Here is a 12,516-nt window from a genome sequence, read left to right as displayed (position 1 = left end):
CGATTCACTTAAGTACTTCCGCTAAATTATCGTACTCTGAATATTAAATGCTTGAAGACTCTCCAATTCTCCCACTGTAGTTCATGATAATAACAACAATCATTGTCTGTATTGTGACTTTGGGGAATTTTCATTTTGCAACTTTTAAAAATTATAGTTACTATCAGTGCTGTAATATTTTTTTTACTTTCCTCATAGATAACAAACTAAAAAAATAAATAACAAGTTATGTAACCGAAACTGTCAATATTTGATGAAAGAATTCAATTGGATTTACAATCTACATTGGAATAAATTCTAGTATAATAATTATCATAACAATTTTATAATTTCTAATAATTATAGTAATTAATCTAATATTAATTATAATAATTATCTTCATAAAATAATAAACTAAAAGAATAAATAACAAGTTATGTAACCGAAACTGTCAATATTTGATAAAACAATTCAATTAGATACACAATCTACATTGAAATAAATCCTAGTATAATAATTATAATAACAATTTTATAACTTCTAATAATTATTATTTGATAAAACAATTCAAATAGATGTACAATGTACAATAAAATAAATTCTAGTATAATAATTATATAATAATAATTTTATGACTTCTAATAATTATAATTGGCAAGTTTGCTGGAATGTATTTTCAACTTTCAACTAAAAATAAAAAATTAAATATATAAATAACTATTAAGTAATTAAACTGTCAATATTTATTGATATAAATCAATTACATGTATAATCTATATTTAAATAAATCCAATATAACAATTTTAATGATAATTTGCAAAACGATATTTTCAACTTTCAACTAAAAATAATAAATTAAAAGCATAAATAACAAGTTATGTAACCAAAACTGACAATATTTGATAAAACAATTTAATTAGATTTACAATCTACATTTAAATAGATCGTAGTATAATAATTATAATAACAATTATATAACTTCTAATAATTATAGTAATTAATCTAATATATTAACATTTAGCATAGCCGCAATGCTACCATAGTGTCCACCACTTCTTTTGAAAAGCCTTTTTATCAAACAATTTTATAACTTCTAATAATTTTAGTAATTTATCTGATATATTAATTGTAATAATTATCCTTACACAATAACAAATTTTAAAAAATAAATAACAGGTTATGTAACCGAAACTGTCAATATTTAATAAAATAATTTAATTAGATATACAATCTACTTTAAAATATATCCTAGTGTAATAATTGTAATAAAATTTTTATATCTTCTAATAATTTTTGTAATTAATCTAAATATTAATTATAATAATTATTTTCACAAAATGACAAACTTAAAAAATAAAAAACAAGTTATATAACCAAAACTGTCAATATTTGACAAAACAATTCAATTAGATATACAATCTACATTTGGAATAACCGAAATTAAATTTTCTGATTAAATTCATAACTAGGAATTTCATTAAAACTGTTTATTATAGATTTACAATTTTGTTATACAGGATAAAAAACAAATTCATTAACAGATCATACTACATCATTTATCATCACAAATTTGAGGGAGAGAGATGTCAAAAAACCTTCAAAATAATTTGCTGACGTAATAATTGAACGACCCCTCAGTGATTTGTATTTTTCTGAAACGAGAGGAATTTTTTAAATCATTTTACACCAGGAGGGAATATAGGAGATTAATATTTTAGTATAAAAAAAATTCTATCCATACTTACTTTTCAAGATATTTTTAGGTATAGATTCATTTCGAATACTACAATTCACCTGTTAGTAAAGTATAGTTCTTTCTTCTCTTAGTAAAAATATAATCTCTGAAAACTATTTTAATCTAATAAAATTACGAATCTGTAATCAAATTTCCAAAATACAAAATGGGGGACAAACAAATTAGTTTAATTCTTTTAAAGATTGGTGTCCAAAGGGTTTTAAGATCGCTGAATTCGAAGCTAAAGTCAGATTTCAAAAAATTTAAATGTCAACAGATGTATCTAGCTCTTAGGTCCTATTAAGGTCCTAGCTCCTTAATATTTTATGGCATTAAATTTTTAATTTTCTATCATGAATTACGAAAGTATATGTAAACAATTGTGAGTCGAAAAACTATTTCCAAGGTTCTATTGAATAAGCTTGTCAAAGGAATGCCGCGTGTTTTTTTTAATTATACGATAGTATTCTGTACCTCATGAAAAGATCCTTTCCTAATGATGTTGCCATGTATGAAAAATCCGGAATTTTTGCAAAATCACTCAAATATAGTTAGGCTTCATGATTTTTTTGTGTGTGCCTCGTGAAATTCCACCGCACCGAACGTCTAAATTTAAATATATAACATTAATTAAAATTTCCGTTTTTCATTTGCACCAACGTTATATACTAGGTCACCTAGATCCAAATGTAATACAAAGATTTTAAAGTGTTCCAGTGAAAAGAGTTCTTATTAAAATGAAGAGTCGACCTTGCAATTAAGAAATAAAAGAAAATTGTGAGGTATCCTAAGCTTTGCGCATTCGTGAATGTCCCTATCACGCTCTAGGTAACGCGTCAAGTTATATACTTTGTTGAAATACGTGGTTGTCAGTCGGATATATAAAAACAAGTCGTGGAAAAATAAACAGCTTCGTAGGCATGCAGAAACTGTCGTATGAAAAACGTGAAAACTGTAACCTGAAAAAAAACCATAAAAAAAAGTTGTGCTACGTAGAAAGATGAGCGTAAACGAGTCGCCCAGTGCACAAGAAATATATTTTCGACTAGAATTTTTCGCTTCAACGCTGCGTACTAATTCTCCTTTTCCTTCGTAGACTCCAAATGTGATTGGTTACGGTAAAACAACTTACTTACTTTTAACACAGAATTAAACTTTTCTACTAATTGTGAAGGGGAATTTTTTTTCCTGAACAATAATCTGATTTATTTGGAAGCAATAAAAATAAAAGAATCGTTTATCTAATTAATGAACTCTCAACAAGTTTGACATTAATACGATAAAATGCAATGAAAAGAAAGAGGAACACTTCTAATGAAACTTCCTTCATTAAAAAAGTACCATTCTTTTGGCTACAAAAAATCTTGTAAAATAGCAATACGTGACTTCTACTTTTAATGATGGTTTAGACTTTAACGACCACGAAGAATACATCTTTGTGGTATTGGAATCCGGATCGTAATATTTAGCAATACTTTTATGAGTTGAAGCAACTTGGGGTACTATTGATTGCGGATTCATTTACACAATACATTTTTTAAAAATACAAAACAGTCGACTATCTGACGCGGATCACAAGTAAACACTGTAATAAATAACAAGTTATGTAACCAAAACTGTCAATGATAAAAATTTTTTATTTAAAAAATCAGTTCTGATTTTGGAGAATTATTAATTTATGAAATAATCTTCTTAAGAACGACCGAACCCCCTAAATAACTCGAGTAACGTGATGAATATAATAGAGACTACACAATATTCAGGATGCTCGAGGTAGCGCTCGAAGGTAGAATGTGAAAATCCAGCTCCACTTCTTCATGTAACCCCATACTCCATTGTATCATGATTTATGTGCGGTAGCCGCTCGAGTGTCAACAGGCAATTGATTAAAGTACACACCCTCAACTATATCCTTTCTTGAAATTCGATCCCCATATTGGCATCGACCTTTACAAGCAAAAAAAAGAGTGTAATAAGGGAGGAAATAGTAGAAGGGTCACACAGCCAAGGGTTACACCCCTTCAATCAAATTTAATTACAAATGATGCTCGTTTCCCGTCAGCAAAAAAAAAAATTGTGAAGAAGAAAACACCAATTTAAGAATTGATTGTTTTGTTAACAGGTGACAAGGCTCAAGTTCGTCACTTGTCGTTGCGATCCTTACTTCCCGATACCAATGGCTACATGACCTATGAGGGAAGTACAACACATCCAGGTTGTTGGGAGACTGCAGTCTGGCTGGTGCTGAACAAACCTATCTACATCACTGCTCAAGAGGTACTAAAGGATCTAAAGGATTCTTAAAAAACCCTAGCATTAAATTAATCTTAAATTTTTTTATAAATATCTATTTTCTAATATTAGATTTAACAACGATTGACCATAATTGTATTTTTGGGAATTTTTTCTTGATAAAGTTGTACGCTTTGAGAAAACTGATGCAAGGACCAGACAACTCCCCAAAGGCACCTCTCGGGAACAACTCGAGACCACTGCAAGGACTACACCACAGAACTATCAGAACAAATATTGATTTTCACAAGGTAAATTGACGTTACAGTTCAACAAACTGGTTTTCCATGTTAGAATATAAGCAACTTTCTGCAAATACATTCTGTCAAAAATAGAAAAAAAAAAGTTCAACAAAAGATATTCTGATTTATGATATTATAGAGATAACTGGAGCGTATACAATAAAGTTAGTATCAAACATCAGGGACATTTAAAGTACATATGAATGAATTTATAACTTTGGATTTTAAATGACTTTCAGTTTTTATTGTACCAAGTTACTAAGTTTGCAAAAATGGTTTTTATACTTTCATCTTAAAGTAACAAACTAAAAGAGTAAATAACAAGTTATGTAACCGAAACTGTCAATATTTGATAAATAATTCAATTGGATATACAATCTAAATTGGAATACATCCTAGTATTATAATTATAATAACAATTTTATAACTTCTAATAATTATAGTAATTAATCTAATATATTAACTTCTAGGGGGCCCGGGTGGTCACTATAGTGCCCACCACTTATTTTGACAAATCTTTTTATCGAATTGACTTCTTATTTATAATTTTTTTTTTTAAAAACACTACTAAAATCTGTGGAAATTTTCCAGCCCTCTAAAGGTTAATTATAATAATTGTCCTCATACAATAACAAACTAAAAAAATAAATAACAAGTTATGTAACCAAAACTGTCAATATTTGATGAAATAATGTAATTGGATTTACAATCTACATTGGAATACATCCTAGTATTATAATTATAATAACAATTTTATAACTTCTAATAATATTAGTAATTTATCTAATATATTAATTTTAATACATATTCTCACACAATAACAAATTAAAAAAATAAATAACAAGTTATGTAACCAAAACTGTCAATATTTGATAAAACAATTCAATTGGATTTACAATCTACATTGGAATACATCATAGTATTATAATTATAATAATTATATCATTATCAATATTACGTATATCTACAATAAAGTTAGAATCAAACATCAGGAACATTTAAAGTCCACATGAATGAATTTATAACTTTTTGGATTTAAAATGACTTTCAGTTTTTTATGTACCTCAAAAAATAGTTTCTAACATCCAGTAGGAAAATTTTTGATTTTATCTTTTATACAGACGGGCATAATTTCAAGGAGATTGATAATTTCAATGCAGTACTTTTATAAAGTTTTTAGTCCACCATTGAGTTTGCTAATAGAATCAGAATATTCTAACTTTTAATGAAACTGTATTAAAAAAAACTCTCTCTAACATTAAAAACAAATCTAAATGCTAGTAAAACTGTATAATTGAAAATAGGTTGAGAGTTATTTTAATGAATCTCTTTCTAATCTCTACAACTTGTTATTAGATTTAAATTTTTCTTTTTTAATTAACTCAAGCCCTAGTTCATTTTCATAAAGTTTGTGATTTAATTTAATTAAAAGAATCAATTAAGGTAAGAACGGAATGTTGAATGAATAAAATATCAAAAAAGGGCCCTTTTGCTATTATAAAATAAATAAACTTTTTTAAGTAGAAATTAATATTTGGTTGGAATGAATTATTTTTCATCTAAATTAGAATATTTTCTACTTTAAGTTGCAAATAGTTTGTAATAGACACTTAAGAAGATATTATTCAGTATCCACGTGTTTCAATAGTCAAGTATATGAGATACGTGACTACTGAATATTATGACCTTAAAGGGGATTTAATTATAACGATACTAATCCTTACGGTCAAACTCGTGTTTGCAATCAACAAAACTTAAATGCATAAAATACGATATACATTAAATGAACAACATAATTCATCATCGCGTATTAAAATCAAAAATTTAATGATACTTTCCAAATAAATTTAATATAAAGTTTTACCTTAACTTCCCTCAGGTTATTTAACAAAAAAATCCAATCCGTTAATAATTGATCTCTATGGAGAATTTTGAATACTAATTTCCCTTTTTAGACCACTATGCACTTGTAAAATGGGTCATCAAAAGTACTCGAGATTTATACGAAACTATGTAAAACTTGTTGAAACTTGTCGCAGAAGTTACGAAACTATCTGGACGGTACTCTTGTCCTAAACAAATCAACAAAACTGAACATCAAAACAAAAAAGTTTACCCAAACAATACCTGTGCTTTTTTCTGTCAAATTGTACACAAATTAAAGTTTTTTTATAAATTAAAAAATATTTTTAATCCCTTTCTAATATTTATTTAAATATTTCAAAATAAATCTCCGGTAATTATCAAACTCCTTGTTATGAACTAGATAAGTTTTCTAATTTTTCAAACAAAAAACTGTCAAGTATTTTTTATTAAAAATTCAAAGTTTGTTTGAAAATCTGTTGACAAGGATTCAAAATGTTTTGAAACATTTCCAATATCAACGCGAAACTTGTCCAAAACAATGTAAATCTTGTTTGAAATAGACGAAAACTTGTTAAAACTTTATGTGGAATTTGTTCAAATATAATTTCAAAATTTTGGTATTCTGTTTAATGTCAGAAAGTCAAAAACTGTTTTCCAATTAGGAAAAGTTTTTTGAAATTTGACTTCACCTTTTACAGGTAGTAATGAAACTTATAAAAAAATTTACCTACTGGTTTCTAAACTGTCAAGTACAAGAAAACAACCAATTAGGTAATTTCGTAGAGTTAATTAACATTAATTTCACAACCAACTGAAGATTTCTATTTTTAGAAATAGTTTAAATTTAAAAATAATTTTTCAACATTTTTTCTGTTTTTAGCAGCGTCCAGAAGCTAAATGTCCAACAATGGCCAAGGACATGAAATACAAAGGTACCATAAGTGTTTATTTAATAATTTTAAATTAAAGATATATAATTAATTCAATAGCTTTTTACTCTGGTAAAATACAGGTCCACAAGGGGTCAGACAGGGCACACGATTTTAAAAAATAAAAAACGACGGACAAATTCTGAAAACTATTTTAGTCATCAAAATTAATTTAATTCCCAATTCATTAAAAGTAACCACAGCCGATAATCAGCAGAAGATGAAAAATTATTTTTTGAACGAATTTATCTTCGGTTTACTAACAATTGTTAGTCAAAAAAATTTTTCCTGATCTTAAACTATTACTAGAACAATTCCCATTAATATCTGAGTCATCAAAATTAATTTAATTGACAATTAATAAAAAGTAAACACAGCCAATAATCATCAGAAGATGAAAAAAAATTTTTCAACGAATTTATCTTCTGTTTACTAACAATTAACAGTCAAAAAATGTTTTCCTGGTCCTAAACTATTACTAGAACAATTGCCATTAATATCTGAGTCATCAAACTTAATTTAATTCACAATTAATAAAAAGTAACCACAGCCAATAATCATCAGAAGATGTAAAAAAAATTTTTTAACGAATTTATCTTCTGTTTACTAACAATTAACAGTCAAAAAATGTTTTCCAGGTCCTAAACTATTACTAGAACAATTTTTATTAATATCTGAGTCATTAAAATTAATTTTTGTCCTACCTGCACGAAAAGTATGTCATTTCGGGCACTTAAAGTGGGCGCAAAGTAACTTATTCTCGCCCGGGGCCAGGGAAGCGGTCGCGAAAGTTCTTTTACGCCCGCTGACGTCACACAAGCGGGCGCAAAAGTACTTTTGCGCCCGCTTCATCTAGCCCGAGCGGGCGCAAAAGTACTTTTACGCCCGCTTCGCTCGTGCCCTCGATGCCATACTTTTCATGCAGTTAGGACAAAAAATTATGTTCGCAACATGGGCGCAAAGGAGATTACGACTTTGGCGAGATTTCGGGACCTCAGGGACACTTTCGCACCCTCGGCTTCGCCTCGGGCGCGAAAATGTCCCCTCGGTCCCTTCATCTCGCCATCGCCGCAATCACCTATTTTGCGCCCTTGATACGATAATAACTATTAATTGACAATTAATAAAAAGTAACCACAGCAATTTGTTGTTAATTGTCAACTTCAATTCATTGTTAATGAAAAATATTTTTCAAAATAATGTGCAATAAAAGAAAAATTCCTTTTGTTTACAGCAAATACATGGCGAGACGTTGGGGAGTCATATTCACGAAATATTTACTGAGATTGGCTGAAGGATGACGCTTGGCTTTTTCGTCCAGTCGAAGATGTCCATGTGTCCAATTGCCAAGATACATCAGATAATTTATTTTTCTACGGAGATTTCGAGTTCGATTGAGTGTCACTGATGACATTCGCAAACATTATACTAATAAACATCTCATTATTGTGAAATAATGGTGTAAAATATTAAAATGAAAAAAGAAAAAAAAACAGTTCGGTTGTGCGTGTATGATATAAATGCGTATTGTGCTATTTATTAAATAAGTAAACCAAAACACTCAACGAGTTTGATTGAAGATAGTGTAAAAAAAATAAATACGTAAAATAGAAAATTTTCTACACGGCAGTATAAAACAATTCCAAAATGAAGTAATTGCTAAAAACAAAATGCAAACTTTTGTACGGAAAATTACTCCTTGATGAAAATTGAAAATATTTACTAGGTCACGGTTTATAGACAGTTATATTGTAAAAAATTTGTAAAAAATGGAAAGTAATTTGCGTTTTATAGTTATTACTGAAAAATGTTACGCAGAGTATTGTGAAAACAGAAAAGTGAATTATTTCTATGAAATGAAATTCGAATATGGACCAGGAATGTCTCGCTTTTTCTCAGCTGCAAAACGAAACGTAAAATTGACAATACGGACCCTATGATAAAAATCTATTTAGTTATATAAACAAATTTTTGCTTCAATGTCAATTATTAATATAGGCATCGTATTTCTTTTTTTATAATCTCAAACAGGAATTTTATTTCCTTCTAGAAAATATGTAAATCTATCCAAAAAGTAATTGTCAATTATTTTCTATTTATTCGCAAATGAATTTTTAAAAAAAGAAATCAACTAAAGAGAAACACCTCTCGAGAAATTCCACAAGAAGCCTCAGGTGACAGAAAAATAGTCTGAATAATAAAAATTGAAAATAAAATAAAATGTTTAAATAAAAAATCGAATTTCATTTCTTCAAGTTGTACTTTTTCTATATTATATTCCATTGCTGTCTCTGGGGAATGTTTATTCTTGAAAAACAAACAAGCGAGGCGAAGGGAATCTCACAAAGGCATAAACCAAGCGAGAATATTACTGAAATCGTAGCATAGTAAAATGAAAGAAAAATCTTTCATCGCTTTTGTATATAATGTACCTTTAGGCGTCAATCTAGAGTGTATAGAGAACAAAAGCTAAATCAATTGTATTATATGAAATGAATTTGAAGAAATTGCTGAAAAATCATGGTTAACGAATAATAACAATAAATATCACGTTATATTGTAGACCTGGAGTTGCAATTAATTTTTTTTTAAATCCTTTTACTTCCTTTTTATCCTAAATATAAGTTCTTATGAAGCTGGATATCTGGATCATTATCTCAGAATAATTTTTCTGCATATTTTAAAGCTCATAAGAAAATTTTGAGACAATTAATACGAATCTAAACTGTCTTTCAAATTTCAAAATGGCGGATCCAATATGGCGGACGAAATTTTAAAAAATTAACGGATTTCGGTATAAATTAGTATCAAGGGGCTTTTGGGGTCTCCGATTACGAATCTGAACTTAGTTTTTCCAAATTTAAAATGGCTGATCCAATATGGCGGACAAAATTTAAAAAATTGACGGATTTCGGTATAAATTGGTATCAAGGGGCTTTTGGGGTCTCCGATTACGAATCTGAACTTAGTTTTTAAAAATTCAAAATGGCGGATCCAATATGGCGGACGAAATTTAAAAAATTAACGGATTTCGGTATAAATTAGTATCAAAGGGTTTTTGGGGTCGCTGATTACGAATCTGAAGTCTGTTTTCAAAAATTCAAAATGGCGGATCCAATATGGCGGACAAAAATTAAAAAATTGACAGATTTCGGTAAAAATTAGTATCAAGGGGCTTTTGGGATGGCTGATTACAAATCTGAAGTTCGTTTTCAAAAATTCAAAATGGCAGATCCAATATGGCGGACGATATTTAAAATATTAACGGATTTCGGTATAAATTCGTATCAAGAAGTTGTTAGAGTCTGATTACAAATCTGAACCTAGTTTTTAAAAATTCAAAATGGCGGATCCAATATGGCGGACGAAATTTTAAAAAATTAACGGATTTTCATATAAATTGTTATCAAGGGATTCTTGAAGTCATACCATCAGAAATATTTTCCATTTTTCTGATAAAAATATTATTCCTTAATGTATATAATTTTATAAACCTTAAAATTTTAAAAAAGTCCTCAAAACCAAATTCCGTTTACTTTATTCATATCTTTAAAAAGAAATAAAAAACAGTTTTAGAAGCAGATTTCGAAAAAAAGAAGAAAAACAGAAGTTTTGACTTAACATCCTTTTTCCTTAAAAAAAAAATTTTTTTTACCAGTGCGAATCGCAAAATGAAAGAGCAATTTTTTAAAGAGCATGATTCTGCATCTGTAGAAAAATTTAACCTCAAAGATAGCAAAAGGAAACGACAAGAAAAGTCTGGGACAGGTTGGAAGGTAGGTTGGCTCCTTCTTTAGAGTCGAAATCACATCCCCTTAATTTCCATAAAGAAGTGTGAGGCTTTCCTCAGAACTCGTCTCTCTCTCTCTCGTTCACTCCTTCTCCCTATTCGTAGTGCCTCCCGATCGAGTCGAGAACTCCTTGACGTTTGCTCGCCCGTTTTCTATTCCACTTCCTTTTTTTACGTTTCTTTTTTTTTACTTTCTCTCCCTTTTTCTGAATAGTTCTACAATTTAACATTTGCAGGAAAGCTTCAAAGTCTTATTACCTCGAGAACTTTTATAAAGCTAATTCACGCTTACAGGGTAGCAATTTGAAACTGCATAAAACATGTTCGGACCAGTTTCTGAATCTACTATGTCCTTTTAAAAAAATCTCTCTCTTTCTTTATTTTATAGAATTGATTTTTTTTTTTTATTTATAAAAGCAAAGTGATCCTTAATCGTCGATAAAAATTTTATTCGTCAAGATAAGACAGTGTTGTACATTAATCATTTAGTTTAGATTTTGTTTTTTTGAAACTTTTCCTGATAATATAAGCTAAAATTTTTTGAATTTATGGAAATAATTATTCGATCCCTTTTATTGTAACATAAAGTACAAAGCTAAAAGCATGATATAAAAAATCAAGTTGGTAAGCATTAGACTTTGATGTATCAGTAAAATTCTTACTGTACCGCAATTCTGACTGGATGTTCCATCATAACCATATTTTGAAATTAATGTCATGGAAACATTAGGTTTATAACATAAATTCGTGAGTATCATTTCTGGAATTTCTAATAACAAACGAGACACAGTATCCATTAAGTGTTAAGGGTTGATAGTGACACTACTTTCAGCTTTGCTGATTAGCAAATCATTTGCTTCCCTTTAGAATAAATACTAGCAAAATTGCGCGACTAATTTTTCTAATTCTTTTGTTTAATGTATAATAAAACTTTGAAATTTAATGTCATATAGTAAATACTACATTTGTTTATAATATTGTTTAAAAAAAAGTAACTTTGATCAACATTTTGTGGCAGCCATTGAAAAATTTAATTCTCAAAATAATCACAAAACAGAACAATGCCAACGAAATATTATTAAATGCACTGCGTATCACAATTTGCACCTGAAACAAATTTCAATTTTTACAGGAAATAACATGTAATTAAATTCACTGCGTATCACAAAAAAATGTTGTTTACATGAAATTTACAGAAGACTATTGTTTATTTACCAAAACCCCTCATTCTATTATAATTATCGTCAATGTAATTGTTAATGAACAATTAACAAAAATAATCAACTTGAAAATAAAAGTGAGGTAATTTTTAATGTCTGGAATAGAGTAACAAAAAATTATTCTAATTTATTGAGGGGAAAAAATTTCCCGATACAAACATTTCACGAAATTCGTTGCTTATCAAAAAGTAGTAGAATCAATTTCTATTATTTAGTGAGCAATTTAAGAAAGTGCCTTTTATTGATTTGTATCATCAGTAAAGTTAAATAATGTAAATTTAATGAGCATAATAAATAACCTTGAGATAAGGTGAATGATAAGAAACTCGGCAAACAGTCCATGTCGTTAGGTCAAAGAAAAAACTACTAAAGGGATCCGTAGTGACAAACTAAGATAACTGGAATAAATGTAATAAATGTAGTAGCGATCGACTTTCCCCAAAGTGAAAATCAATGAGCTTTA

General features: G+C 28.5%; 1 protein-coding gene across 2 annotated transcripts in view; it reads left to right on the top strand.

The window, feature by feature from the left end:
- The window catches only part of LOC122499632 (carbonic anhydrase-related protein 10), a 124,977-nt gene extending 115,372 nt beyond the window's left edge, over positions 1 to 9,605 (top strand). Inside the window, exons 7-10 of one of the 2 annotated variants that reach the window (XM_043608083.1) lie at positions 3,837 to 3,991; positions 4,132 to 4,257; positions 6,998 to 7,046; positions 8,278 to 9,605. In XM_043608083.1, the coding sequence (XP_043464018.1) occupies positions 3,837 to 3,991; positions 4,132 to 4,257; positions 6,998 to 7,046; positions 8,278 to 8,327 (380 nt within the window). In that variant the 3' untranslated portion in view covers positions 8,328 to 9,605. Of the gene's footprint in view, positions 1 to 3,836; positions 3,992 to 4,131; positions 4,258 to 6,994; positions 7,047 to 8,277 lie in introns of both variants that reach the window. The other variant, XM_043608082.1, reaches the window with a different exon arrangement.
- Positions 9,606 to 12,516: the final 2,911 nt, after the last annotated feature.

The sequence above is a fragment of the Leptopilina heterotoma genome, unplaced genomic scaffold (genome assembly GCF_015476425.1).
Source record: "Leptopilina heterotoma isolate Lh14 unplaced genomic scaffold, ASM1547642v1 Lhet_17, whole genome shotgun sequence".
Taxonomy (NCBI): Eukaryota; Metazoa; Arthropoda; class Insecta; order Hymenoptera; family Figitidae; genus Leptopilina; species Leptopilina heterotoma.
Note: the sequence above shows the minus strand (reverse complement) of the source record. Positions and strands in the feature narration are given on the sequence as shown.